This window comes from Rhinolophus sinicus, chromosome 4, assembly GCF_057876585.1.
Source record: "Rhinolophus sinicus isolate RSI-liver-muscle chromosome 4, RSI-T2T, whole genome shotgun sequence".
In the NCBI taxonomy this organism is placed as follows: Eukaryota; Metazoa; Chordata; class Mammalia; order Chiroptera; family Rhinolophidae; genus Rhinolophus; species Rhinolophus sinicus.
This window is the reverse complement of record NC_142504.1, coordinates 33,136,949-33,164,427: the sequence shown is the minus strand read 5'-3', so window position 1 is coordinate 33,164,427 and position 27,479 is coordinate 33,136,949. Positions and strand designations below refer to the sequence as shown.

Genomic DNA, 27,479 nt, shown 5'->3' with positions numbered 1-27,479 from the left:
TGACTCATTTACCCAAGCCCTAGTGCAAATGCTATTTGCCCCCTCCTTAGGCAAACAAATAAAATGAAATAACACATTAAGTGCAAATATGGGCGAGAGGTGTGGTATCCATGGTATCGCAACCTGGCTGTTTGAGAGACTGCACCCATAACAGGACAGCCATATGCTACGAGTCAGCATGCCTGTTTCTAGATCAGAATGGAGTTCTGAGGTAGCTCCCACCCAATCTGCTGATTATGGCAGCTGAGTTGTGTCCCTGAAGAGATGAAGGTGCCATATTGAGGGGCGTGCTATTTCCACACTCCACCATGGCGCCATCTGACAGACACAGTTATTCTGTGCTAGATGCTCATGGGGATGTCACCTAAGGTCTCAGGGTCTGGATGTCAGAGCTGTAGTTCTACCTCAGTCGTTATCTCCAGTGGCCCAAAGTGAAATACAGCTCCTGGACATCTTAACCTGAGATATTTCTAGGTAGGTGGAAGAAATTAGTCAATTCATTTCCCTGCTTTGGGTCATTTTCCTATTTCCTTTTTTATGAAAAGATGTGCAATAGAAATAAATGCAAAAATGAAAGATTTCTCAGGATCACATACAACTTAAAAACATTTCTATTAGTTTAAATCTTAAACCAGAGTCATGTAGCCCTTGAGAACTCGAATAATTTATACATTTGAATGTCTTCATTAAATGTGAACACTTGAATTCTAATCATAAACAGTATATATATAACATATATCTATATATATACTATTTATATATAACATATATATCTATTATATATATGATGGCACAATAGTATTTAGACCCCATTAAAATTTAGAAGTAGGAACACCAGCATTCAAGGATGTCCTTCATCAAGGTGATAAAGTCATTGTTTTTCAAAATACAGACACTAATTTACGATTTTAATTGCTATTCTTTCCTTGAAACTTAGATTCTAGATATTATTTTTAGTTAAAGACAGAATTTCTCATTAATATGAAACTATATACATATCACGGACAAACCAGAGTATGTCTTTCTATATAGCGTAAAATTAGTTAAGGTGATGAGAAAATGCACACTATCCTGTATATGTGACATATCTTTTAGAAAGAGCATACTCTTATTGATATTCTCAGTCAAGAACATCAAAGGAGAGAGTTTACATAGTGGCTTTGAATTCACATGTTATTTTATCACTGACTAGCTGTGTGACCTTGCCCATTGTCCTGGGGTTTTGTGTGTGTGTGTGTGTGTGTGTGTGTGTGTGTGTGTGTGTGTGTGTTTAAGGATATCGCGCTGAGATACATAAAGGTCAATTAATATCTCAAGTTAGACGTGAATCATAGCTCACAGAGGTGGAAGGCACCAGTTTGTTTAGTCTTATACAGGCAGGAAAACACAGAGCTAATTGTCACATTCTCCAGCCTTCCTCTCCCCAACTGAAAGTCCCCAATAAAACTTTTGATTATTTCCTGACCTTGTTATTTTCTTTCCATATTCATGACCTTGGAGACATCTTTGACTCCTTTTTCCTTTGTCCTCCATATCTTATTGCTAAGACTTTGGCCACATTCTTTGCCTCATTAAAAATAAAAAGGTTCATCTATTTCTTATAACTCAATTCTAGTTACACCAAACACAACTTGGTTCTGAAAACATCCCAAAAGCAGGTATGTTATCCCTCAAAATTATTTCAAATTCTCCACAGATCTTAATACAGATTGCTCATCAGAGTGGATGGTCAGTAAGTGTTCAATTGATAGGTACGAGTAATGCTAATTTTTTCTTCTTTTCTTTTTTTTTACTGTTGACTGGTATACACTTAACCTGTGTTGCAGAGAGTCATTCATTTGGAAAACTTTTTAAAACTCAAATACTAAAAACACATCGATACTACTCATTTTCTTTGCCGTCTGCCTCTGTTTTAGTTCAAGTTCTGTGGATGTTTGGGGGTTGAAATATAGCTCTAAAAACCACAAAGAGGTTACTAATGTTGACAGTCCTGAATCCCTCTGAAAAAATAAGCACCTGCTCTTCTTATTTACTATAATAACAAATGCCTGGTCTTTGTACAGGTAAAACGGGTTTTTTACATTTTGCAGAAGGCAATTATTTGATAGTAAGACTGTAGCTGCCTTTGAACCAGAGTAATAAGATCTTAATCAAATATTGGGGGTGTCTGATATTATGAAAATACCTTGGCTAAACATTAATGGAGAAAGTTTAGGTAATGGTGAAGACTTCGATGCAGTATGCGTCTACACATTATAACCATATTTCACTTGAAGTGAGCATGAAGAGCAAGTCTAAGGTGACATCCAGATTGCTGATAAACTATTTTATATGCTAACTTATGGCTTGCTTCAAAATTTTTTTTGGTCACTGACTGAGGTAAAAAGCTTCATACGCCTGCTAAAATTTAGTAAAATAGAAAGCAGAGGATGCACTTTAGCTGCTTACGTAGCTGCTGCCCATATTAGGTTATGAACATGTTGCTAGCAGGAATTATTTTTTCAAATGCCATTTAACACCCCAGTATTTGGCCCATAATATATTAAATAATGAATGAATGAGTGCCTGATATATATCACCCTACATACACATATGCATTGGAATCTATAAGGGACATACAAAGGGTGCCAAAAAACATGTATACACATCTTAAGAAAAAAAAAACTGTATTAAAATTGTAATAATATATACTGATAACAAAAGATGAATACAAGTCATGTGTATACATTTTTGGGGCACCCCTGGTATATTATTATCTACTGCCCAAATGAAACTTAATTCAGGTAAAAATTCTAGAGCTGTATTGTCCAATATGGTAGCCACTAGACACATGTGGTTATTTATATTTAAATTAAAATCAATAAAGAGGAAATCTCTAGTTCCTCAGTTGCAGAGTCATATTTTAAGTGTTTAAAAGCCAACTGAGACTAGTGGCTACCATATTGGACATTTCCTTCATTGCATAAAGTTCTACTGGATAGCACTCTTCTAGAGAGTGTGCTATTTTCTTCATATTAAAAAAACAAACAAACCCAAAAGCCCACCATGCCATTACATAAATTCCAATACACTCGATGATTTTGCAAATATGAATAACCTCAACTTTAAGAATTCCTAGGAGGACCTCTTCCACTATACATTTCTTTATCAATCTGTAGATTTGTGATAGTCTTATAATGTCAAAGTCTTATCAATTTAAAAGGCAATAGAGGGGGGAGAAAAACCACCTTAAATAAGTGGTTGTCACACATGTGCTTGCTAATGATTCAGCTTCTCAGATCCTAGCTGTGAGATCTTGATCCGGCAGGTCTGAGGTGTCTTAATGAAAATACATTCTTAAACTGCTCCAGGTGACTTGAATGCACATGACCCAAGGGCCACATACTGAAAAATTTCACCTAAGTATTGCAAGAATTATAGTTTTGACTCATTTATTCAACAAAATGTAATGACTCTATGTTATAGGTCCTATTCCAGGCACCAGAGCTATACAGACAGAAAGAGAAGACATCAGTGGAGACGGTATTAGTGGCAGTACCTTTTGCAGACTTGTTCCTCCACCAGTCTAGGCCCCCTGAATACCACTGTCTGTCCAGACCTGCTCCCAGGTGTCCCCCAGGTGGAATCTGGCTTGTCTCTGTCTGCATGCTACAGTGCATCCGGGAAGGGCTTCATAGTAAGAATAGAAGAATACTAATAGTAGGAGGGGAAGCAGTAAAATAAGAAGAAGTTAAAAAAGAAAAAAAAGGTGGCAGAGAAGGGGGTGGAGAGGGAGAGGGAAAAAGGGAGTGAGAGAGGGAGATGGAGTGGGAGAGAGAAGGGGAAGAAAAGAAAGAAACGGAGCAAGAAGGAGAGGCAAGAATGGGTTTGAGAGATAGGAAGGAAGAAGAATGGACAAACTTTGTGATTGGATATTGGGCAGGGCAATAAACAAGAGAGAGTCTGAGATGGCATTTAAATTTCTGGCTCAGGTTGGTAGATAGTAGGGCCATTCACTTAAACAGGAAATACAGAAAGATTTGTAATTTTGGGGGAAAGAAGATGGTTCAGTTTTGATATGTAGGACCTGTATTCTGTCTCTGGTACTTCATAATGAAGACGTCGAGAAAGCACATGAAGCACATGAGTATACAGTTTTAGAGCTTTAAAGATAGAGATTTAGGATGCACCAATGTTGCATGAAACCAAGAGAGTGAGGGAACTCATACAAGAGAATAAAATCACACTGTAGAGAGAGAAGAGGAGGCTCAGAAGGATGGGAATTTGGTGAACATAAATGTTTTAGGCAGTGATTCTTAACCTTTTTTGGGTCCATGAACATGATGAAAAATCAGATGATTTCTAGAGAACGTCAAATTTCACAACTTACAAAATTTTGTAGTTTCCAAGGTATTGAGACCCTTTTTGAGAACTTCTACAGATTTGAAGTGTTTAAATTATGAAAGAAGACGGGAAGCCCATGAAGGACAGCGAGAAGGGGAGTCAAATACCATGTTTCCGTGAAAACAAGATCTAGCCAGACAATCAGCTCTAATGCATCTTTTGGAGCAAAAATTAATATAAGACCCGGTCTTATTTTATTATAATATAAGACTGGGTATAACATAATGTAATATATATAATATAATATAATACTGGGTCTTATATTAATTTTTGCTCCAAAAGACGCATTAGAGCTGATTGTTCGGCTAGGTCTTATTTTCGGGGAAACAGGGTAGTAGGAAAACCAGATTTCTAATTCATGGAGATTTAATCACCTGACCTAATGCTACTGTAGATATAAGACTTTTAAATCAGTAGTCTGCTTGTCTTATATTCCTCTTGGTAAAATCAGGAAAGAAAGAATGCATGATTAGAAGTACATAACTTATTGAATTCTGTTTTTGTTCTCAGTGCCTCAGAGTAAGCAATTGAATTCCTTCTCCATTCTGTTTTGGGTTTTCATTCTTTGACTCATAGAAGCCATGGCTTAGTTAACTCAGGAAAGAGAGTTTCTTAGAGTATATCAACGATCCCACAATGATATTCTCTTCCACATACACATAGGCATAAAGTAGGGGTAGAGCAAGACCAGCATGCATTTGTATTTCAGTGGGATCCTTGCCTTTTATGTCACACTTACCTACGGAAGTGATGATGACTGTGAAACGAGTTTCATCCTGCCTCCCAGTTACGTTGTTGTAAGCACAGCACACATAGTCAGTTGTCTTTTGGGCGACTTTCTCAGATGCAACTTCCAAGTGAGGCCCATGCTTAATGACATAGGTTGTATTGTCAGTCCTCTGAATCCAGGAGTAGGTGTTGGGAGGGTACGAATCAGCAGAACAATCAAACAAGATGGCTTCTCCGATGTCAACAGTAAATACTTCCCCTACCTTTAGTCCTTTATCAGAATTAACTCGAAGTCCATACGGTCCATCTGCATTAGTTGAGAAGAAAAAATTAAGGGGTGACATATAAATAATCATGACATAGTTTATCAATTTGGGAGAGCTTAACAGCATTTTATTTTCTGTGAAAGTCTTCATGTTCAACTTGGGCAAATAAGTCTTCATTTAGACTCCCAATTAATGATAAGGACCTAAAAATGTTTTATTCTGATATCCATGGAAACAGTAATTATTTGAGCTGTGATTGAGCTTATTTGAAATAGTGAAAGCCTTGAAACCTAGTATAAACAATTTTATAGACAGTGTCATAATTGTGCTAAGCTTTTGAGTAATATGCTGATAAATATGCAATCTTGTTAGACAAATTCAAACTTTCTGAAACAGTAATTGCACTTGAAAGCATTTTAAGAATAGATTAGGGCCACTATTTTCTCTTGGACAATCATATTTTGAGTATTATTATATCTTGTCTCAGTGTGAGGATACGTCATGCAAATATTTATAAAATACATAGTTGCACATGGAACATAAATTTGTTCAAATAGATAATGAGTATTCCATATTTTCATGGCATTTTAACAGTTAAAGTATTAAAAAATTCCTCCCTACAAGCTAAGCCTAGAATTCCATTTGGAAAAAATCCATCTTCGTTGTCATTAATAAATATTCATTGGTCATCAATAAACTACTTAATCATGATATCCCATGGTGTTTTTCCTCACACTGCAATATTCCTGTAGAATTTTGCTATTTCTGTAGCATTAGCTTGCCTTCACATGAGGACACATTTCCCATTGTTTTCTTCGAGAATAGAGAGAGAGATTTAAAAAATATCCCCTAGCTAGACAGGCTTTTCTCCTTCAGTCTAAATCCTGGCTTATATTCTAAAAACTTCAAGTTTTAGGCATGGTTGTGCTCATTTTTCAGCTGATCATAACCAACATTTATTAGATATTTGCCATCTGAAGGCCCTTTAAGTACTTATGTAGATAACCACAATTAATCTTTAAAGCAACCGCATGAGGTAGCTGTTATTATTCCCACTGTAAGATAGAAGCTAGAGATATAAAAAATTAATTTACCATGGTCACAAAGCTATTACATAGCAGAGCTGGGACTCTAAACTATAGGCATTTAATCATTTATATTATCTAAAAGTGTGATATAACTTTCTATATTACAATAGTTTCTTGTCTAATTATGTTATTAGTTCTACAATAAATTATTGTCTAATTATACATGAATTTGTACTTAGTTAATCAAGTAATCAATAAATACTTGTTTGAGAGGTACTAAGTGTTAGATAATATATTTAGTATATGAGAGATAAAAAAATGTAAGATGCAATTCCTAGTCTCAAGAAATTTATAAGCTATATAAAGCTATGTGTTGTGTCCAGTGCAACACGGGCAGTGAGGGTGCGAGAAGGGGTGGCTTTGGGTTAACTTTTTAAGAAAGAAACAAACAGAGACTTAATGTAGTTAAATCTCAGAAGGCCCGGGGTCTCACAGTTCTGAAAGACTAGAGCCCAGAATAAAGCCGACTGGAGGTTTTTATTGATAAGTATACACATACAAGAAAGTAACATTGTTCCTTACACGTGAGACTCATACAGTTATGTATGGTTTGCTCAGTACCCTAATCTCAATGGTTCTGATTTTTTTAAAAAGTACTATTTCATTTCTCATTGTGTAGAACAATGTAGTGACTAGACAGTAGGATAACTAGGTTAAATCCTGATTTTGTCAGTGATTAGTTAAGTGTTCTTCAGAAGTCATTTAAACTTTTTGGGTCTCATTTTCATCACCTTTACTAGAAAAGGTTGACTAGATGACTAATTGTCAAAGTTCTTTTTACCTTTGAAACACCAGGATTCATACCTCACTAACGCTATTTTGGATACTGGCAAGTTAGTCTCAAACTTGCAGATTCCCAGAGTAGCTCTCTGTTCTACCAGCGTTTTCTGACCAATCCTAGCACTGAGGAAACATATTTCCTAAGATATAACAGAAGCTGAAGATGCAAAACAATAAATTAGATTTAGCTAGGGAATACACACTTTACACGTATTTGCTCCCTATACGAAACCTATAGATTTATACTAATACATATTCCTGAGATGAACCTACTTTCATAAAGTAAACATAGAAGTTTGAAGTAACCAAGAATGGAAGGTGGAGTATTAAAGTGAAGAGGAATGAATGCCTCTTCCGGTGACTGTGCTGGAACACTGTCATCCTGTTCTCTCGCTTCAGGCTGTGATTTGGTCTCAGGAAAACTGCTGTTTTAGAACTGTGTGCTGTAACATGGAACCCTCTTATTCTGAATTCCACCAAATAGCAAGTTATGTAACAGGAATAAAAAGCCGTTTTCACTCACTTAACTAAAATCAGTGTTGAACTGTCACAGCGCACATGACACAGTTCCAGGCATGGTGAGGGAATCTGAGGTGTCATGGACATGGTCCTGTGGCATATATCTCAGGCCCAGGGCAGCAGGGTCTCTTCAAGTTGTCAGCACTGACAGAACATTAGGGAAGCAAAGGCCACCAACCAGTGGGCACTGGTGGTTATGAGTCACATAGTAGAAAACCAACCTGGGGATCAACTGAGGTTTGGACAACAAGACCCGAGTCTGTGCACCCAACCTAAAGTCTGAGAGCAGAACAAGGCAGCCTTGATAAAGAAGAGAAGTATGGTCAGAAAAATACAGCCATCCAGTTTCTGCCTTCTTACTGCTTTTCAGGGTTTATAGAATGTGACTATAAAAACAAACTGTCTGATAATTTAACATATAATAATGATATTTCATTCAAAGTGTGCTGACATTACTCAAAGCTTTTTTTTTTTTTTTTTTTTGAAACTCCTCATAATTGCCCTAGGACCTTGCAGTGTAAAGGAGTTTTCTCAAAAATAGGAATTCTTCCATTTGGAGAGTGGATTCGATTTGTAGAGAAAACTCACAGTCAATTAGAGAAGGCTGGTGAATAAGTTTGATGATCTAATTGAATAACATCACTCTAGTTTAAAATAAAGCAAGCTTCTAAAGAAAGGAGTCTGATTATCTTAGCTTATCTTCCCTACACGTGTTTCTTTTGCTACTTCCCCATTTGTTGGGTTTCGTGATTGGCATCATCATTTGCCTTCTGTCTGTCTGAATTATGTATTGTATCTGGCTCTGTAGAGTCAGCTCCCCCAAACTCCCCCAGCTCCCCAAAACCATCTCTTACAGTTCTTGGAACCTAACATCTTGAAGCATTTAAGCTGCTTGCTTCTGATATGATTTCTTAAAATGTAACATTTTATTTGATTATAAAAGAAATACATGTTCATTGCAGAAAATCTTAAAATTCAGAGAACAAAGATGAAAAGAAAACTCATTTGTAATTTACCACTACTCAGAGAACAAATATCCATATTTTACTGTATGCCCTTCACGTCTTTCTTCTATTTTCCCTCCCTTCCTCCCTCCTGCACACACACAGATCTATCTTTCTATCTTGCACGCTCTACACACTGCTTGCAATCTGTTTTCTTCTTACCACACTATGACGTTATTTCCTTTTTCATTTGCACTTCAGGCTGACCATCCCTTTACTTTGAGGAACAGTTCAGTACATTATTCATGGGAATGAGCAATCCAATTGAAGACATTTGGAGTGATTCAACCAGTGTGGCCTCTGATATTGAAGATGAAAGCAGAAGGATAATTCTCTTTTGACTCTGGATTGTGGTTCTGTTTCTTGCCTTTGGCAGAGAACTCCTAATACAAATGAATACTTTGCCTCAGGAATGGCTGTTTACTAAATGACTTGTAAAATAACGTATCATCTGTTCTCTTTAACAATTTATGGCTGGGCGGGAACAGTACCTAAATTTCCATCCTGATGCTGCTTACCACCCTGCTTGGGAGCAGATGGTAAGTATTTACTGTGAATGACCTTTTTTTTTCTTTAATTTTTATCGCTTAGAGTACTTCCCTGCAGCAGTGCCATATGTTACACACAGAGTGCAGTGGTTACTGGGTTATTATTTACAACTGGAGCTGGAAGGCATATACATTTAATGAACTGCCAGTAGATATTTTTCTGAATTAATGGCTTGACAATCTAAGACCAGTACTGGATTATGACATCATAACTTCATAAATATATGGTCAATCTTGATAGATTTTGTTATATTTTTCTGACAAAATTAAAAATAATTCCTGTTTCCATGAAGGAAACTGTCATAGAAACAGTGCCTTAAGAAAACAGAATTCATGCTGAACTTCTAAATTATGATGCGGACCTGTATGGAGGAATATTGGAATATGACATTTACTAGATTATTGAGGAATTTTGCTATGGTCAGAACAAAACCCCAACAATGAAGGGCCAAAGCACTTTAAGAAGCTATTATCTTATAGAGGGTAATTTAGCTCCTGTACAGCATCATTAAGTAACACTGGAATCTGAAAGGGATATGAAGAAAGATGATCTGTTCCACTTTAGTCAAGTTCAAGAAACCTCTACTGAGTTCTTAATCTGTGTCAGGTATTGCACTAGGGATACAAAGAAGAATAACGCAGAGCTCCTATTTGAGGTTGAGGCATTTATGAGTAGAAGAGACTCAAGGAAAATAATGACACAGTGAGTATGAGGGGAGAGATGGCATGGGTGCCGCAGGCTCACAGCAGACCTCCTAGTGACACAGAAGAGGTGAGACAAAGTGGTGGCAGGTGAGCCTTACTGGAGAAGATGTGAAGGGAGAAGGGTGTGTAACTAGGTGAAGGAAGAGAAGTGGGAACTCTATCAACTAAGGCACATCTTCCCAGATTGCATGGAATGATAACGATTGCAAACATGTTGATGCCACATTGACAAAAAGGATAAATGACAAATCTTCAGACTATGTATTTTATTTGATTCTTATAACCCCAAACCAAAAAAACAAAACAAAACAAAAACAATAAAATAAAGCTAAAATACTGATAGTGAAAAAAAAATCAATAAATTAACAAGACTGGGTTGTGTTTCTATATGTTACATATGTTCTACACATGTTTCTATAGGTAATAATTACTTGGCACAAACAAGACCATGATGTTTGACTTTTGAATCAAATCAAACTATGAGTGAATGAGTGGATAAATGAATGAATGAGTGAATGAATGAATATCAAAGATGAGATGTTGAACAAGTGAAGGTTTTTACATTTGAATGTAAAAATAAGAAAATTAATTAATACTATTTTCACAATTATTACTTAATAAGAGTAAAAGCCTTTCTTAAATCACGCAGTTATTCATCTTTACAATGTGAAAATAGAACACACATTTGTAAATTTTCTCAATGTTCTTCTTTCTACTACCTTTCATTAGTCCATACTCATGACAGACTTTTCTCTGTGAGATTTCCAAACTATGTCTAAAAGAATGTAAAGAAGAAAGTTCAGTCTGTAAATAGAAGATATGTTTGTGAAGTCTGAATTTATTCAAATTGGAATATTTTAATTCTTTCAAATAACACAGGAGAGGAAAACAGGTATAGAGTTTAAAGCATATTTTTTAACATTTACAGGTGTGATTATGGGTTTTCTCCCCATTTTTATACTTTCCATACTGTATATTCGCATATTCTGTGATAATAATGATACTGGGGCATAAGCATGCACATGTTGAAAGAAAGATCTTGTTCTCACTTTGTTAGATTAAAATAAACTGCAGCAAAACAAAAGTGTAATTAAAGATGCAAATGATATTTTCATGTGCCTATAATTGTTTATATCCTCCCCCACCCCAGGATTTTTTTCACTTAAATCTATGACTAGAGTTTAAAGATAGGTAGACAGATGGAGAGATAAATAGATAGTATAAGAAAGGAATGATGTAAAGAAAATATTTTCATGTAGAAAAATAAAAGTATATTAAATTTAAAAATGGTAATGGTTGGGGAAGGAAAAAGTTCTTCTCAAGGTAGTCCTTCAATTTTCTCTTTGCAGGTATCTTCTAAATTATCCAGACTTTCCATAACTTCTTGCTGCCATGTTGCCAATTATGGCAGCATAATTTTGGCTCAAAGGGGAATAAAAGAGCTAACAGTATTGAGTTCTTCCTATGCGCCACTCATTGACTTTATACGTAGGATTTCACTTAATCCTCCCCGTCCCTCTTACTTTGGGGACATTGCAGATAAGGAGATGAGGAAACTGATGCCCACAAAGGAGGAGTCACTTGCACACACTAGTCATGGCAGAACCAGGGCCTTAACCCAGGCAGTTTGAATTTACAGCTCAGGCTCATAACCACTGTGCTATCCATTGAATTCCTCAGATGACATGGAATTAACTAGAGCATGTGGTCCCCAAAAAACATTGATCAGGTTTTCTTCAATAAACAAGGAATGCTCCAACACAGTCTCACTTCCTGTTGTCTCACCACATTGAATCATGGTTCCTCAGGATTAGTATTCAGTAGGTAATATCTGGTTGGTTTAATATCTTGCTTTGCATTGTGTACCTTTTTATGTGACTGTAAACCATGTAGACAAAACAAGAATGTAAGGCTGGTCTACATAGCACTAGATTTGATTCTCTTTGATCACATTTTCTTGCACTGTGTTTAAGTAACTTGAATGGTTAGGTCTGTGCTGCTTGGAGTTGAATGGAAGTTTTAATTCATGTCAGAATAACCTTATTCAATCAAGAATATGACCACATAATAAATAGACTGTACCAAATCTGAATTCTTCACTCCAATTCAATGCTATTTGTACAGATCGTCAAGGAGCTATTTTCTCTGTGAATCTGTTTCTCAGCCTATGCTTTAGAGCAGACAGAATATTTTCACAATGTTATCCGAATAAAGTTTATGCAAAACTACTGTAAAATACAACTAAAAGATCAGCTATAAAAATAATACAATTTTTAACACAATATAACTAGCATCTGTAACAAATCTTATAATTTGCTTGCAGTGTGTGGTGTTTGGGTATTTCTTGGTGAAAACTGTAATTCCCTTGTTTGCCACTCTTTAATGACTTTTTTTGTTTGTATGTTTCCGAGTAAAGGAACTGGTTCATCTTTAAAACACTGAATTCTGAATTTACCAGGCTTAATTCTACTCTTGTGGTTCAACCAGCTGAAACCTGCCCCCTCACACCACGGGGTGAGAAGTTTTCCTCTGCCATGGCTCACTTTGCTTGTTATGCCGCTGTTGTAGCTATGCTCTAAGCTACGTGGTGACTGATAAGAAGACTTCTCCAGTGGGATAGGCCACTGGTTCTCAACCAGGGGAGATTTTGCCCCCTCTCCCCTTCCTCATCCCTCAGGAAACATAGAGCAATGTCCAGAGACTTTTTTAGTTGTCACAGCCAGAGGTATGTAGTGGTATGTTAGTGGTACATAGTGGGTAGAAGCCCACTACAAGGGATGCTGTTAAACATCCTATAATGCATAGGGTAGCCTCCATAACAAAGAGATGTTCAGCCCCAAATGTCACTAGTGTGGAGGTTGGGAAACTGCAAAGCTAAAGTTAGAATGCAAAATTAAACATGTTAGAGGTGGTGCGATGGAGTAGAGAGGACTGGGTTAAAATACAATAAATAAAGGGATCTTGTTTGGGTTGGTGATGATGTTATGACGTGAACTGAAAAGTTAGATGAACTTAACTCTGTACATAAGGTTAAATAACAACAACAGAAAAAAGGACCGAAGAAAACCGAAATCTGAAATAATCACTGTTCCCTGGGAAACTGAATACTTAGTGGTGGAATAATTAAGGTTTCTCTATGATACTCCCTACACCCTGACTCTAAAAATGGAGCCGAAAGTGGGCAGAGAAAACAGCCGTGCTTTGGAACACACTACCCACGCAGTCCCCATAACCTGGGAATGTTCTTCTTCCCTATGGTCAGCGACAGAGCACACCCCTCTCCTAGTTTACCAACATTTCTCCCTGGGGATGAGTACATTAGTGCCTTCCGCATGGTTCCAGGTTCTTGAAATTGAGGTTCCTATTTTCCACTAGAAGTAAAGTCACACAATTGACTAAGTCACAAAGTATATCCTGAAAATCCCCTGGCAGGTATCTCAACTTGATCACCAAGAAATAGGGTTGTGTAAGTTAATACACTTCATGATAAGACAGTGCCCAGGAAGTTTGATTACGACTGCCTACAATAATAGTGAAAACCAGATGACATCTGGTGCTTACAGTCTTTGTGAGAACTTCCCAGAAGAAGACTCATGATATTTTTAAAACTTACAATATATGGTGGGCATAACGATGTCACTTTCCATCTCACTGACAGGGTTCTTCACGAGGCAACTGTAATTCCCAATGTCTTCTTTGGTCACTGGAGCAATATGAAGAGTGTTGTTTTGGGAAGAAAAGGAGTTGGTGGGGCTGGGATGGACAGGTCTCCCATTTTTTAGCCACTGGTAAACCAGCCGGGTGCCCCCTTCCACGAGGCATGTCAGGGTCATGTTCCCCACATACTCCACAGCCCCAGAGGAAGGCTGAGTCTGTACCACCGGTTTTGTGACAGGGTCTGCAATATCAAGAGAGACACAAATGATTTTGCCGCTACCGAGTTACAACGAAAGTCTATGAGGTCTCTCAAATAATAAATCCTGAGGAAATGATTCGATAGTTTTACACTTTGTAAATGTAGACAGTTCAGGCGATTAAAGAAGGGAATAAAAAAGTGAGAGAAAATGCAAAATGATGAAGTATAAAAACACCATTTACAGCAGAAATAACCACATTCTAGAACATACTGTTCAAAGATTTTCTAATGAAAACCTTTGCTTTATAGATACCATACTTAGTGGCAGAGAACATCTCAGCTTCATTTCCTGTTCATTGTGCTTTTGCCAACACCATAAAGGTTTACTCTCACAGACAAAATTAACATGGTTAGTCCCCTCTGTTGATTTTGTTCTAAGCAACTGGTTGGGGTGGATGTAGTAAACTCAAATTTTTATCTACTGTTGCAAAATATCAAGCTCATATATATTATGTTTGTGAAAGATTGAGGGGAAGTTTTAGAGAATCATATACGTATCACTTACTTTTCCTTCTATGTGAGCGAACTAATGATATGTTTTCATTGCTTTGCATTTGTGTTGCAACGTTACATTCATCACTTTAACAAACCAAGGCCTACATTTCAATACGGACTCAATTGAAAATAGGATAAAATGTGTTTGTGGGATTACATCAAGTTAGAGATATAAAGAACAAATCCAATAGAAATTCCTCTTGGAACTTCGAGACATAAGCAAAGTTTTATGTCATGAGTTTGATACACTGCAGTCACATAATATCTGTCAAATGAATAAATTTCCAAGAATGAGTAAATATTTTCTCCCTGAATTTTAACTCTAAAATTGTTGGACAAGGGTAGAAACTATTTAAGTATCCACAACCATTTTCAGCAACCTTCATTAATCTTTGAGATTCTTGACTTTCTCTGATAAAGGACAGAGACTTGCCCAGAGTTGCACAGCAGTCAGTGGCAAAATGAAGAGGGCTTTAAATCAGGCCATGTTTCTCTCCAGCATTTTGGAGAGAGATGCATTTAATGATATCCTTCTGTGTGTGACTACGGGACACAGAGAGAGTGAGATGATATATAAGTGACAGATGATTGGCTCCAGTAGTAAGATTTCAATTTCCTATCAAGTTTTTAACTGGGGTTGTATCTTCTTACGTAAATCTGTCTCAGCTCATAGTTTCCTATGCTGGAAAACGTTCATTGTAGAACAAACAGACCCAGGCCTTCAGCCCCGAGGAGAGAGGAAAACATGGAAGATAAGGAGAAAGGAGTGGAAAGGCATCCTGCAGGGCAGCTGAGTAGCTCTGAAGCCTCCAGCCTTTCTCCAGGTGGGTGTGATCAATTGGCTTGTCCATTTAATTTAATCCTTTTTATTTTCTGGCAAGAATAGAAGATTTGGAATAGCTTTTGTTTACATTATGATTTAAAAAGAAAAATGAGTTGTGTACATTTATTACATTAAAACATCTTATGTTTCAAATATGTCTGTGTGTGGAAATACACATGGTATGAGGTAAGTCACGTAGGTAACATGTCGAAGGTCTTGTATGGGGAGAATCAATCATTGGAGTAGACATTACTATTGCAATCACACGTTTATCTAAAACAGTGTAACTCAGATGTGGAAATTTCCTAAGAAGACTTTTTACGTGGGCCCTAACCCCTTATTAAGGTTTTTGGTTGCATTTCTCTAAACAGATGCAATTTTACTATATGTTAACAGGTAATGGATGTTCTATTAAAAGTTTGGAAGAGAGACAGGATAATACAAAGGAAAATTTCATGAAAATTCCCTTTAGGATTTTCTCCTTTCCACTCCCCAAATTTGCTCTCTAGGCATCAGCTTCCACATCCCGTGTATTTGCTCCCTGGCAGTCTCTCTAGTCTGCACTCATTTATTCCACAGATATACACTGAGTACCTACAAATGGCCAGCAACAGCTTTCAGGCACTGAGCACAGAGCAGAAAACAATACAAAATCTCTGCTCCCACGGACTTTGTAATCTATGTGGGAAAGAGAAACAATAAACAAATAAAAATATATAATGTGTCAGGTAGAAATAAGAGCTATGAAAAGAATTCAAGATAGAGAATTGCATATCTCTCTCTTTGTATTTGGGGGAGTGAGGTTATACTTTATATAAGGTGGTCAGGAAAGGCTTCACAGATGAAGTGACATTTGGGCTGACACCTAAAGGAAACGGGAGGGGACCATGCTATTATCTAGGAGAAAAGCAATTTAGGTAGGGGGAACAACCAAAGCCTGAGGTGTGAGTGTCTGGCCTGATCTAGGAAGAGCAAGGAGACGATTGTGGCCAGAACAGCATGAGTGAGGGGAAAAGAGGTAGGAAGTGGGATCACATAGGTGTTGGGTATGTGGGGAGATCATGGTGGACCTTGTAGGCCATTGTTAGTACTTTGACTTTTATTCTGAATGAAAAGAAGGCTGTGAGAGGATTCTAAGCTACAGGGAGCAGGAGCAGAAGCCAGGAGGCGAGGTGGCAGGCTATGCAGACAGCCCAGGCCAGAGCTGATGGTGGGATGGAGTGGGGCCGTTGTGGGGCTGCTGAGAAGTGACTGAACTCTCGAATATTTTGAAGGTGAAGCAGACAGGATTAACTCATGGACTAGATGGGAGATGTGAAAGAAAGAGGGGGTCCATGGTGGTGGCAGATTTGGCATAAGCAATTGGCAGAATGGAGTTGGTATTTACTAAAATGGAGAAATGTTTAAAAAACAGGGTTAGAGGGCAAAATGAGATGTTGGGCTTTGGACATAGTGTATTTAAGGTATGCCACTTATATACCTTAATAAGGGAAATAAGTATCTGAAAGTTAACTGACCCCAGTCTCTCTCAGAGGACATTACCAGCAACTTCTGTTGTTTCTTAAGTATGGTCCCTGAGCAAGTCTCATCTTCCCCCCATGTGCCAAAATAAAAATCTTTGTGACAAAAAGAGGGCTCTTCCAGGGTGCATTCTGCTACTGAGAAAATAAAATTTTCTCCATCTTATTATATCAGCAACTTTATACTTGATAGTTTCCAGGCCAACAAAAGGATCTACTTATTGCTTGATTACCCTTAGCTGGGCATCGTGCATATCCTTTACGTGCATGTCTCATTTAATCCTCAGAAAGCTTCCTGAGGTAGATAATGTCATTCGTGATGAGACACTGCAGTTTTGAAGGTTAATTAATTTGCCCAAAGTTGCAGAGCCGGGACCTAAAACCCAGGCAGTCTAATCTCCTGAGGTATTGCTAACGGCCATGCTACCCAGCTTCCCATGTCACTTATAGTGGACTCACCATCAACGGTGACTTGTATCTTCTGACGAGCTGACAGAGTTCTATTTCCGTGAATGTTGACCTTCACAATGTAGTTGCCTTCGTCAGTGAACTGCAGTGGGTTGATGAGCAGAGATGCATTGGGTGGCATCATGGTGAACTTGTGTCGGTATTCCAAGTCGGGAACCACAGACTTGTTCACAGAGCCCAGTAAATATTTAGGCATCGTGTGGGGTCTCTCAAACAGCCATATGATCTGGACGTCTGATGCTGAAGTGTGGAATCCGTAGTGCACAGGGAGGTAGAGAGCCTGACCCCTGATGCCATGGACAGTGTGTGATGGCACTGCCAGCTTCAGCCCCGAGCAAGCACCTGTCACAACGGAAAGGAAAGCAGTCAAGACCCTGAGCCACATTTCACAACCTAAAGAGGCAGTGCAGAGAGAACCTGATCAGGCGATAATCCCTTTCAAAGAAGAAACGCTTCTAGGTACTGAACATTCTAGTACCGGTTACCTGAAGAGGTAAATATTTGTCTCTGAAACTTGCATTTTAAAAACTCCCCACCCAAAGACTATGTCGACTGCATGACTTCTTAAAAGGCAAAATGAAAAGGGAAAGCAGAAGTTATTATCTATGACTGTTAAAGAATAATGGGGAAAGGAGAACTGGGAAAGAGTATTAGTTCTAAAGTCCATGAAACGTTTAAAAAATTTTGAAATTGCGACTGTATTCATGTCTGAGTCATCGCATATCCTAATGAAACTAGGCTTTGAGAAACATCGAGGGGCTGCTTCCTTCTAAGACTTCCTCCAAAGTCTTTTGAAATGGCTTGATATTCCATTATTGGAAGTTTTTCCTTTGATCTAACGCCTTGCCAAATGCAGATATCCCAAGGCAAGTTGGTATGAAACCATTATCAGTCATGATCGGTCATTCCTGTGCAGAGGCAGGAATCTGATTGGAGTGTTTGAGAAACAGCCAGAGGCAGGAACCCATGGAGCAGAGTGCCCGGAGAGGAGCAGGTACGACAGGAGGTCAGCAAGGTGGCCGGGGCCAGATCAGGCAGGGCTGGAGGGGTGCGGGCAACACTGCGGCAGTTTTGCTCTGAGTGAGATGGGGGTGTAACTGGAGTTTTGTGAGCAGACAAAATAAATAAGATAAATGATCTTATTTATTTTATTGTTTTTAGGTCTAGCTGCTGTGAGCACGGACTGAAATAGGGACAAGGGCAGGGTGGGAGACCACTCAGGAGGTGACTGCAATAAAGTAGGCAAGAGCTGACCGTGCTGTAGAGCAGGGTGACAGTGAAAGAGAAGTTGAGAGAAGGTTGGTGGTGCTAAGAGGATCTGAGGACACACGGAGGGTGGGATAGAAGAAATCAGAGTCAAGAATGATTTCAGGTTGTTGACCTGATCAACTGGAAGAAGGAAGTTGGCCTTTATCAATGGACAACTAGTAAATTCCATCATGGGGAAGGCTGTGGGCAGAACAAGTTTTCTGGGAAGATCAGGAGTCCGTTTTGGACATGTTCCTTTTAGCTGCCCATTGGACATCCAAGGGGGAATACCAAAAGGGTATACTGGGCATGAAAGCCTGGTTAAAGTGGGTTTCAGAGGGAATGAGGGTCCTGGAGGGCCTTGGGCCGCGGTGCTCTGCACAGTGTGGACCCCTGGCTCCTGGTCTCCTGCTGGCCTGGGTTGTTTGGGCCCAGGTACTCACCGTTATGTCTGCAGGTTTTGTTCTAGTTGCTGGCACTTTGAGATTTCCCCATCTTTACCGTGAGCCAGGATATATTGTTTTACTTTATCTGGCATTTCTATGTATTTGCAGTGGAGGAGAGTCTTCCTTAGCTTAGGCTACCCTGTTTCTAAAATCCTAATTAAAATCTCTTTGCTTCAAAATCCTCATTTTAAAAGTAGCAATATGGTGCCCACATCATAGGAACATTGAAATAGTGGGGGAGGGAATGGAAGGAATTTAAATGTGAAGTATTTTGAACAGTGAGGGAAAAAGAAAGAATGGGAAGGAAGTTGGAGACAGTGAGTATAGACAACACTTCTGGGGAATTTTGCTGTGAAGGGGAGCAAAATAACGTTATTTTCTTCTTTTTTTCTTAGGATGGATGCTGAACAGCATGTTAGTAGCTACTGGGATGATGCACTAGGGAGAGAAATCTTGATGAAGCAGAATACAGATGGATGAGGATGGAGTGAAATCCTGGGTGAGAAGAGATGGAAATTTGGGCACAAACAGAATTATCTCGCAATTGTTATCTCACAGAAAGAGTTTATCTACCGGGTGCTAGCAGAGCCAAGTACTCAACAATGAGAACTGCAGTGGAGAAAGACTGGCTTAGTTTATTATGAATGGTGCCACCCAGGAGAACAGGAAGCTACGGCTCAAAGGCCGGAACTCTTCCACGGCTTGTAGGTTATAGATTATGTAGGGCAAAATCACAAGACATCGTGGGATAGGGGCTCGAGGTCATGTTGGGAGCGGATTGGTTGGAGGCGAAGTAAAGGTAATACATCATTTCTTCAGGTCATGAGGACAGCTTTGAGGTCTGCTCTGGTGCCCCTCTGTCTGGCTTTATGGAAAAGTAGCCAGGGGTTCGTTCCACCTTAGGGCTCAGGAGCTGAAACATAACTTAGATCATGATATTATCTTTAGCTTAACAGAAACCCATACCTTGTGACCCTTAGTCAAGGCAGGGCCATTGTTTCTGGTTGCCTTGGGGGGTTAATGACTAGTGAGGGAAAGGGCTAAGGCTCACAGGGCCTGCTGGGAAGAAACTGAATAGAGTGTTGAGGCTACATATCAAATGAAAACCATACATTAAATCAGGATCCTCGGTTTCACAATGTCAGTTTTCTCATATACAAAATGTTTATCTTTGAGTGCTTCCCCTTTCCATCGCTACTAGGAAGGGGATCTTTAAGCTCTATCTAAGTCTTGTTATGAAAAGCCATCGATATGAGGAAGGGAAAGGTAGCAAGGCCTGTTGTACGATGATTTCTTTGGAGAAACTGAAAGATGTGTGTAGGGCTGCTCCTATGAGGAATCAAGTTCTACCAACAGTAAATTTCTCTCCTCCCCTCCCAGGTGGACAGGTCAAACCAAAGATTTCCATGTTTTTTGTCTTTGACTAGCTGTTGGAGGAGTGAGACTGTTGGGCTAGCAGGGAAGTTAGAGCAAATAACTTAGGAGGAGGAAGCACAGAGAGGAAGATCAGAGCTAGTTAGAGGGAGCAGGGCCTCCTAGATGCTTAACTGAAACTGACTATATGGACTGAAAGTTAGGTGACTCTGTGGGAAAAATAAATATGTCTTTCAGTTTCCTTGGGCTCTGTGTGTATTTGTGATTGACTTGTAAGATTTTTTTTTTTCCCTCCTGGTAATGGGCTGTACCTGCATGTTCATTTTAGTGATTTGGTCCATAATAAAGGAGTTACAAAGGACAAAGGTATGAGGATTTGCTTGTTTTCTTTCGTGGCAAGTGCCGGAATGTTAAATTTGTAGTTGTTCCTAATTTGAATCATTAGAAAAAGAACGAACTGGTTGCTGGGAATTCTAAAGAGGAGGTAAAGTGGATTGCAGAAAAGGAATAGCAGTTTCTGCAAGGAAATCATAAGAGAGAGAAGGGAAGATGAGAGAGTAAATCTAGGACTTAAAACTAGTGATGTCTGAGATATGGGAAGCAGAGGCTGACAGAACGGAATGAAGTTCTTGAAGTCATAGATTTATAAAGACACCGGGCATTTCGATGGGAGATCAGTACAGGAAAAGGTTCCTCTCAGTATATGTGTCATCTGTGCAAAACAACATGCATTTACATGCCTTTCATTGAAATTGGTGATAGGAAGCCCTGACAAGTTCCTGGTAAGCCATACATTAAAAACTAGATTTTTTAGTACCCATTATTAGTAACTTATGTAAAATGCAATTTCCACCATATTTATTGTGTTGCTGTCTTCTTTTTTTACTTCAGTGCATATGAAAATGTTTATGAGGGTTTCATCATTCATTCCTGATCTTGGACGCCCTTATCCTACTTCCACCGTATAGTCTTAAATCCATCACTTGCTAATTGCCTTGAAATAAGGGATTTTAGGAGCTTATTTTCTAAACTTGCAGTGAGATTACTGTATTTGATACTTTGATAAAGTTAAAAATTCATTAAATGTGAGATGTTAGTAAAGGACACATGCTTGGGACAGAAGGGGGACTGGTTAAGTGCCCTTAGTAAGTCTTTATTCTCTAGACCTCAGTTTTCTCCTATGCAACAGGGGGGTAATATTAGATGAGGTCTAAGGCCTCTCTTACTCTTTATGTTGTTGACATTCTGAGGTGCTTTTCTCAGGGTAGCAGCTACCGTACATTTGAAGGTGAAGGGTCCATATTTAACTGAGAGAGGGCCCAAAGAATTTTGAAGTATCGAGTCTCAGGTTTTAGTCCACTTATTACGTTGTCAATCCCTGGATATCCTTTAATAAATCGGCAAGTCTGGGTTTCCTACCAAGGAATCAAAGGGGATGGTGAGCAGCCATATCACTGTCTTGAGAGAATGCACTAGAAAAAGCTGCATGGTTGCTGACATAAAACTCAATATTTGCCTCTGATAGTGAACAGTTTGGTCATTGATTTACTGATCCATTTAATGCATTTCACAGCCCAACCTAGAAACCACTGCTAGACTGAGATGTAGAGCTCGATGGCCTGAACGCAATTCTGGCCAGTCTGTTCTTGTCGTTTGGGGATGTCATTGCAAAAGTCCTTCTTTACTTTATTCCTTTTTTTGAAAAGGATAAGAACCATGTCTTATCTACTTTTTTTTGTACTTGGGGTTGAAAAAGATAAACCGATATTGCAATATTCTGAAATGGTGAAAAATTCTGAAATAAAAAGCACTTTATTACTGTGGAGTGCTAGCATGACTAAAATAGAAATGTTGGTGACTTTCAGATCTTCAATCAAAATGCTGGATCTTAAGTATGAAAAGACTGATTAGAGAGTCGACCACTGAAGTTACGGGAAACAAATTTTATTTAATAAAATATTAAGTATGAATATTGCAGCCCAGGTAAAAATGAAACTACTTTAGTAGAAAATACATTTTATATGCAATTACAATATTGTTTAAGGAGGGTAAACTAGTTCTTCGGGCCATTTTAGAAACTGCATCACACTTTAAATAATATAGTGCCATTAATATCTGAGAATATATTCAATGCTTATCACATTAAATGATACAAAGTCATGTCATTTGAATTTTTTTCAAATATATATATGATCGTGAGAGATGGCACAACTGTTAACAATAGCTGTGTGCTTAGGTTGCCTACACCATTTTTTATCAGATAAATTATAGGTAGCAAGTTATGAGAATGTCATCAAGGAATAAAATTTTCTTTATACAGTATCTTAGCTAAGCCACCTAAAATCTTTCCATTTTGCAGGAAAGACATGAACCTGTTGATATGATGCAATCCTTACTTGTAGTGAACTCTGGGGACTGCACAGATAATTGGATGCTTCCTCTACGTTTTAGGAACACATACTGTCTTGCCATTGCTGTGTTTCCCACTACAGATATGCTGTCAAAACAATAGTTTATTAACTTAAAAAAATTAAATTCATTGTGAAAATTTTTCTAGTGCTATTTTGTAGTTGAATGAGAAAACCGAAAGAACTCAAACTATTGATTTTAGAAAGTCAACCTCTGTGTGAATAAACTTCAAGAAAATGATATTAAATTGATGATATTTTAACTTCCTTTTGATATTCCAAATATTTGGACATAAATGAAAGTTATTATTAGATTAACTAAACTTTTTGAATATGAAAAAGAAAAACTGTTACACATCCTGCATATAAGGCATTATACTCATCTGGAGAAACATCGCTAATACCATTAATAATCTGACATCAAAATCATAGTCATAATCTCCCTCGTAGAGACTCCCTTAAACTATGGAACAACAACATTTTAAAGGAATGTCCAGTGTTAAGAACACCTGAAGTCGTATTGTAAAATTTATCTATATTCCAGCAACAAATGACTCCCTAGATGAGTTTCACTGTGTTGAATATAAACATCAGACTTCACAAAGTGACCTCTAGCTGTAGCTCAAAATAGTTGGCATTTATTTCCCCATTATCATGTATGATATTAGCAACCATAACACAACCATTGTTGACTGGAAATAAACTCTTGCGTCTTTATAGAAAATAGAAATTATGAAGTTTTACTTTGAATTGACTTTACAAACTACCTATTGGGCTCCCATTTTTAAGGTTTCTTTTCTTTTCTTTTTTTAAAGAGAAAACCAAACAGATAATTCAATATTCCAAAAAAATTATAAAGACTTCCACATTACCGATGGTCTTCACAACACACTACCAATGGAAAAAAGTAAATTTGTGTAAGAAAGGAAGTCTTAAGGGATAAAAACTGCTTTAACTACTTATGAACATGGTAGTTCTCTAAAGTATATTTTAATTTAGTTGAATTCCTCAAGTGAATTGTCTCTAAGGTTTTCTTAAAGCCAATTACAAAAGCATTACTTATAAAATGACAGCAGTTTTGTTATAAAATTAAAAATAAGTAGTGCACTGACAAATGATAGTTTCAAGTCACAGAAAAATGCACAAAGATAAAACCCAGTTATGATAATTGATTTTTCAAAAAATTAAAAAGGAAAAAACTAAAAATCTACGTAGGTTTGAATTTGACAACATAAAATACTGGGACAATTACAACTATGGAAAACTGAAACACTTTTTAAAAAACTCTATAAACTGTACATTTCAAATATGTGGGGTATGTACAACATTAGGTATAAATAACAATTCCAGTTAGAATGAAAACTATAGTGAAATACACCAGTGAAAGCAAGGGTCTAAACTAATGAAGAAGGCTAAAACTTAAATTGCTTATTTAGCTAAGTTCTTAAAATTTAAGAAATAAAATCATTTTTGAATTCTTATCTGTTGAATAGAAACAAGAAACTAACTTGACTTTAAAAACTGATAAATAGAAAGAATGAAAAGGAAAACATCTGGTGAAAATAATGATGGCATAGAAACAGTGCTAATGTTGGAGAAAGATTCCTTTAAACTCTAAGGATAAACAGAATGAGGAAAAAATATTCAGATACAGAAAAACATTTTAATAGCCAGTGGGCAAAAAGAAAGACTAAAGGCATTTTGGAGAAATAATACTTTTTAAAGCACATTTCTTCCTATTGTGTATAAGATATTTTTTGTCAGTTTGGAACCTCACCTTTTTCCATATTTGAGAAGATAGGTAATTTAAAATGAAGTAGAGCTAACAGTTTGCTACAATATCTTTAATAAAAACAGCAGAAAAACATTTTCATAAGTTGTTTTGATTTTCACTATAAACAGTCACAAATTCATGGCCTATAAGAATATTAGCCAAAATGAAATATACTGAAGACTACTGAACCTATATGTAAAGTCTGTAAAAAGAATAAACTCATTAGGTTCTTAGAATGTTTTAACCTTCTTAATGAGTCCTATTGACAATAACTGTTGTTCTAAGAAAACAGTAACCATCTATTTATTGAACCTTATTTCTCCTAATGTTCCTGTTTCTTTGCTGGAACAAAGTGTGTTACTGTTTAAAAGGTTCTGAGCTATTCTTCAATTATCTGAGTGAATCTACAGAATAAAACAAATATTTACCTTACGCCCGCAACTTAAAAAACACACAATTCATGCATGCCTTACCTAAGAGAAGGAGGTATATTTTGCATTGAAAGACCCCAACGGTGCTGCTGACGGGCTCCATGAAAGCATCCTGTCCCATGCATACAGTGCCCTGTTTGTAGTGACAACTTGGTTCATGGACCAGCAGCTGCTGGTTTATTTGCTAGGGAAATTAGCAGTGAGGTAACAGACCCTATCCTGCCTCTTGCTTCTGTGATTTGAATACAGAATGAATGTGTATACAAAGGACACACCGGGAGTGGGAACACCTGTTATATGTTCTGCAAGAACACAGGCTTATGACTTTCAGAACAGCTTCTTAGCAATTATCAGTAATTGTCAGCATATTTCATGAATTATTCTTAGTTACTAATAATTACATGAAGGAAAACATCCTTTTGGTGACTTTATTGAGAAACAGTACGCTTTCCTAAGGAGAGCATGTTGTGAAATTTCCTGAAAAACAAAAGCTGTTTTCCTATAATGCAAAACAATGGCATTATTTTGAAATTAAAAAAAAAATTTTTCTGTGAAAGTTGAGGTAGTGCATATATCTGCTGAACAGTTATAAATCATCATGAAGTCATTAAGTAGCATGTGAAAGTTCTACCAAAGAATCAGAACACAGCCCCTGAGTATCTTTAAAAATGTGTTTTTCTGTGTAGCATTTCCTCTTACAAATGTCTGCCATGATTTTATTGAATCTGTGGACTCATGTTATTTTAAAAAGCAAATCACAGGTGGTTTCCAAGTGACACTGAATCATGGGCTGGCATAGTTATAATGAAAAGCCTATGCCAACAGATAATACCGTGTTTCCCCGAAAATAAGACTTAAGTGGACCATCAGCTCTAATGTGTTTTTTTGGAGCAAAAATTAATGTAAGACCCGGTCTTATTTTACTATAATACGAGGTCTTATATCATATTATATTATATGATATGATATAAGACCCGGTCCTATATTAATTTTTGCTCCAAAAGACGCATTAGAGCTGATTGCCTGGTTAGGTCTTATTTTCAGGGAAATACAGTATCTGAGGCCGCATTTTCACAGCTGAAGCACAGAGGAAGTGAACCAATGGCCCGGAGCTCTTGCGTTTACTGTGGTGTCTGGGCCACAGCTTTTTAGTTTGCTTGCTTTCTTCACTGCCACGGCAGCAGGCATTTTGAACACTTCTGCTTAATTTACTAAGTTATAGGTTAACCCCCATTTCATTTCATTTCATTTCATTTCATTTCATTTCATTTCATTTCATTTCATTTCATTTCATTTCATTTCATTTCATTTCATTTCATTTCATTTCATTTACTGCAAGGCTCTAGTCCAACCCTACCACTATAGAAAATAAAAAGTGTATAACCAAATCTGCATTCAATCAGGCAAAAATTCCTTGCATTAATCATTTTTGACAATACATTCTCACTGAAGAAGTACAATGATAAGGGAAGGAAGAATATTCCTTTAGTGTAATTAAAGGTAAAAAAAGGATTGGTAGTTATTTTGGAATCCAAGTTTGGAAACACTTTCTGTATTAAAGCTCCCAACTCTTCCAGAAGTACCTCTATAGGCAAAGAAAGTGAGTGACTGCTGGAAACCTGAGCCCTCTTCAGAGATTTCTCCATGCTTCAGAAAAATGGCAAGAGTTTCCCCCCAGGTAATTACTATACCACAACTTTCTCTGTGCTATCTCTAAATCGTATTTATGTCTATTGCAGCACTTATCTCATTAACCTCAATTACTCTTACTGCGTGTTTATTTTCCCTCTGGGCTTCTAGAAAACAGGCACAGCTCTTATTCATTTATGAATCCTTAGCACCCAGCATAGTGCTTCACTAGTATTTTTGTTAAGTTCCGCGGCCCCCCCCCCCCCCCCCCCCAGAAATAAACCCCAAATGCTGCTTGGACCATGTCTTCTGATTCTCAATTCATGCTTAAGAATTGCATGTAAATTTTAATATTGGATTGGATAAAATTCAATTTGGAAAGTAATATAGAAGTTCTATAGATTCCACATGGACTCCCTTGACATCTTTGAAATCAATATTAATCTCCAATTGCCTTTATTAAATAAGCTCTTTCCAGTTTCAAACCCAATGCTGGCTCATGATGAAGTTTTTCGGGTCCTGTGCAAAATGACAGAAAGAAAATGTAGTTTTTCCTAATTTTAAATTTACTCAATTAAAGGAGTGATTTTTATTGAGTGTTTTATGTTTTTTTGGTGTTACATTTAAAAATACCCTCTTTTCTGACATAGGTGATAACAGATGCTATATAAATAAATTATGAATAAATAAGTGGTAAGGAGATAAGTAATGTTACCAGTAAATAAGTAATTGGTAAATAAATGACAAAATGAATCATAGTTGTGAGCTTGTCACGTCATGGCACACATTAAAAAATAATACCTGTATGGCACATCTTGGTAAAGAGCTACCTGGCATAACCATGACAAAGCGCCCTCTAGTGGCAGGTGGTAGGCATAAAATCTTACCTGCCGGAGTAATTTCTGAATTCAGGATATTTACATAG

At 37.5% G+C, this 27,479-nt stretch overlaps 1 protein-coding gene across 2 annotated transcripts in view; it reads right to left on the bottom strand.

The window, feature by feature from the left end:
* HEPACAM2 (HEPACAM family member 2) overlaps positions 1-25,142 on the bottom strand; it is a 36,715-nt gene extending 11,573 nt beyond the window's left edge. The window contains exons 1-4 of one of the 2 annotated variants that reach the window (XM_074340731.2): positions 24,968-25,142; positions 17,236-17,586; positions 13,636-13,920; positions 5,123-5,419 (exon numbers count right to left, since the gene is read on the bottom strand). In XM_074340731.2, the coding sequence (XP_074196832.2) occupies positions 5,123-5,419; positions 13,636-13,920; positions 17,236-17,586; positions 24,968-25,046 (1,012 nt within the window). In that variant the 5' untranslated portion in view covers positions 25,047-25,142. The remainder of the gene's footprint in view (positions 1-5,122; positions 5,420-13,635; positions 13,921-17,235; positions 17,587-24,967) is intronic. The other variant, XM_019729709.3, reaches the window with a different exon arrangement.
* Positions 25,143-27,479: the final 2,337 nt, after the last annotated feature.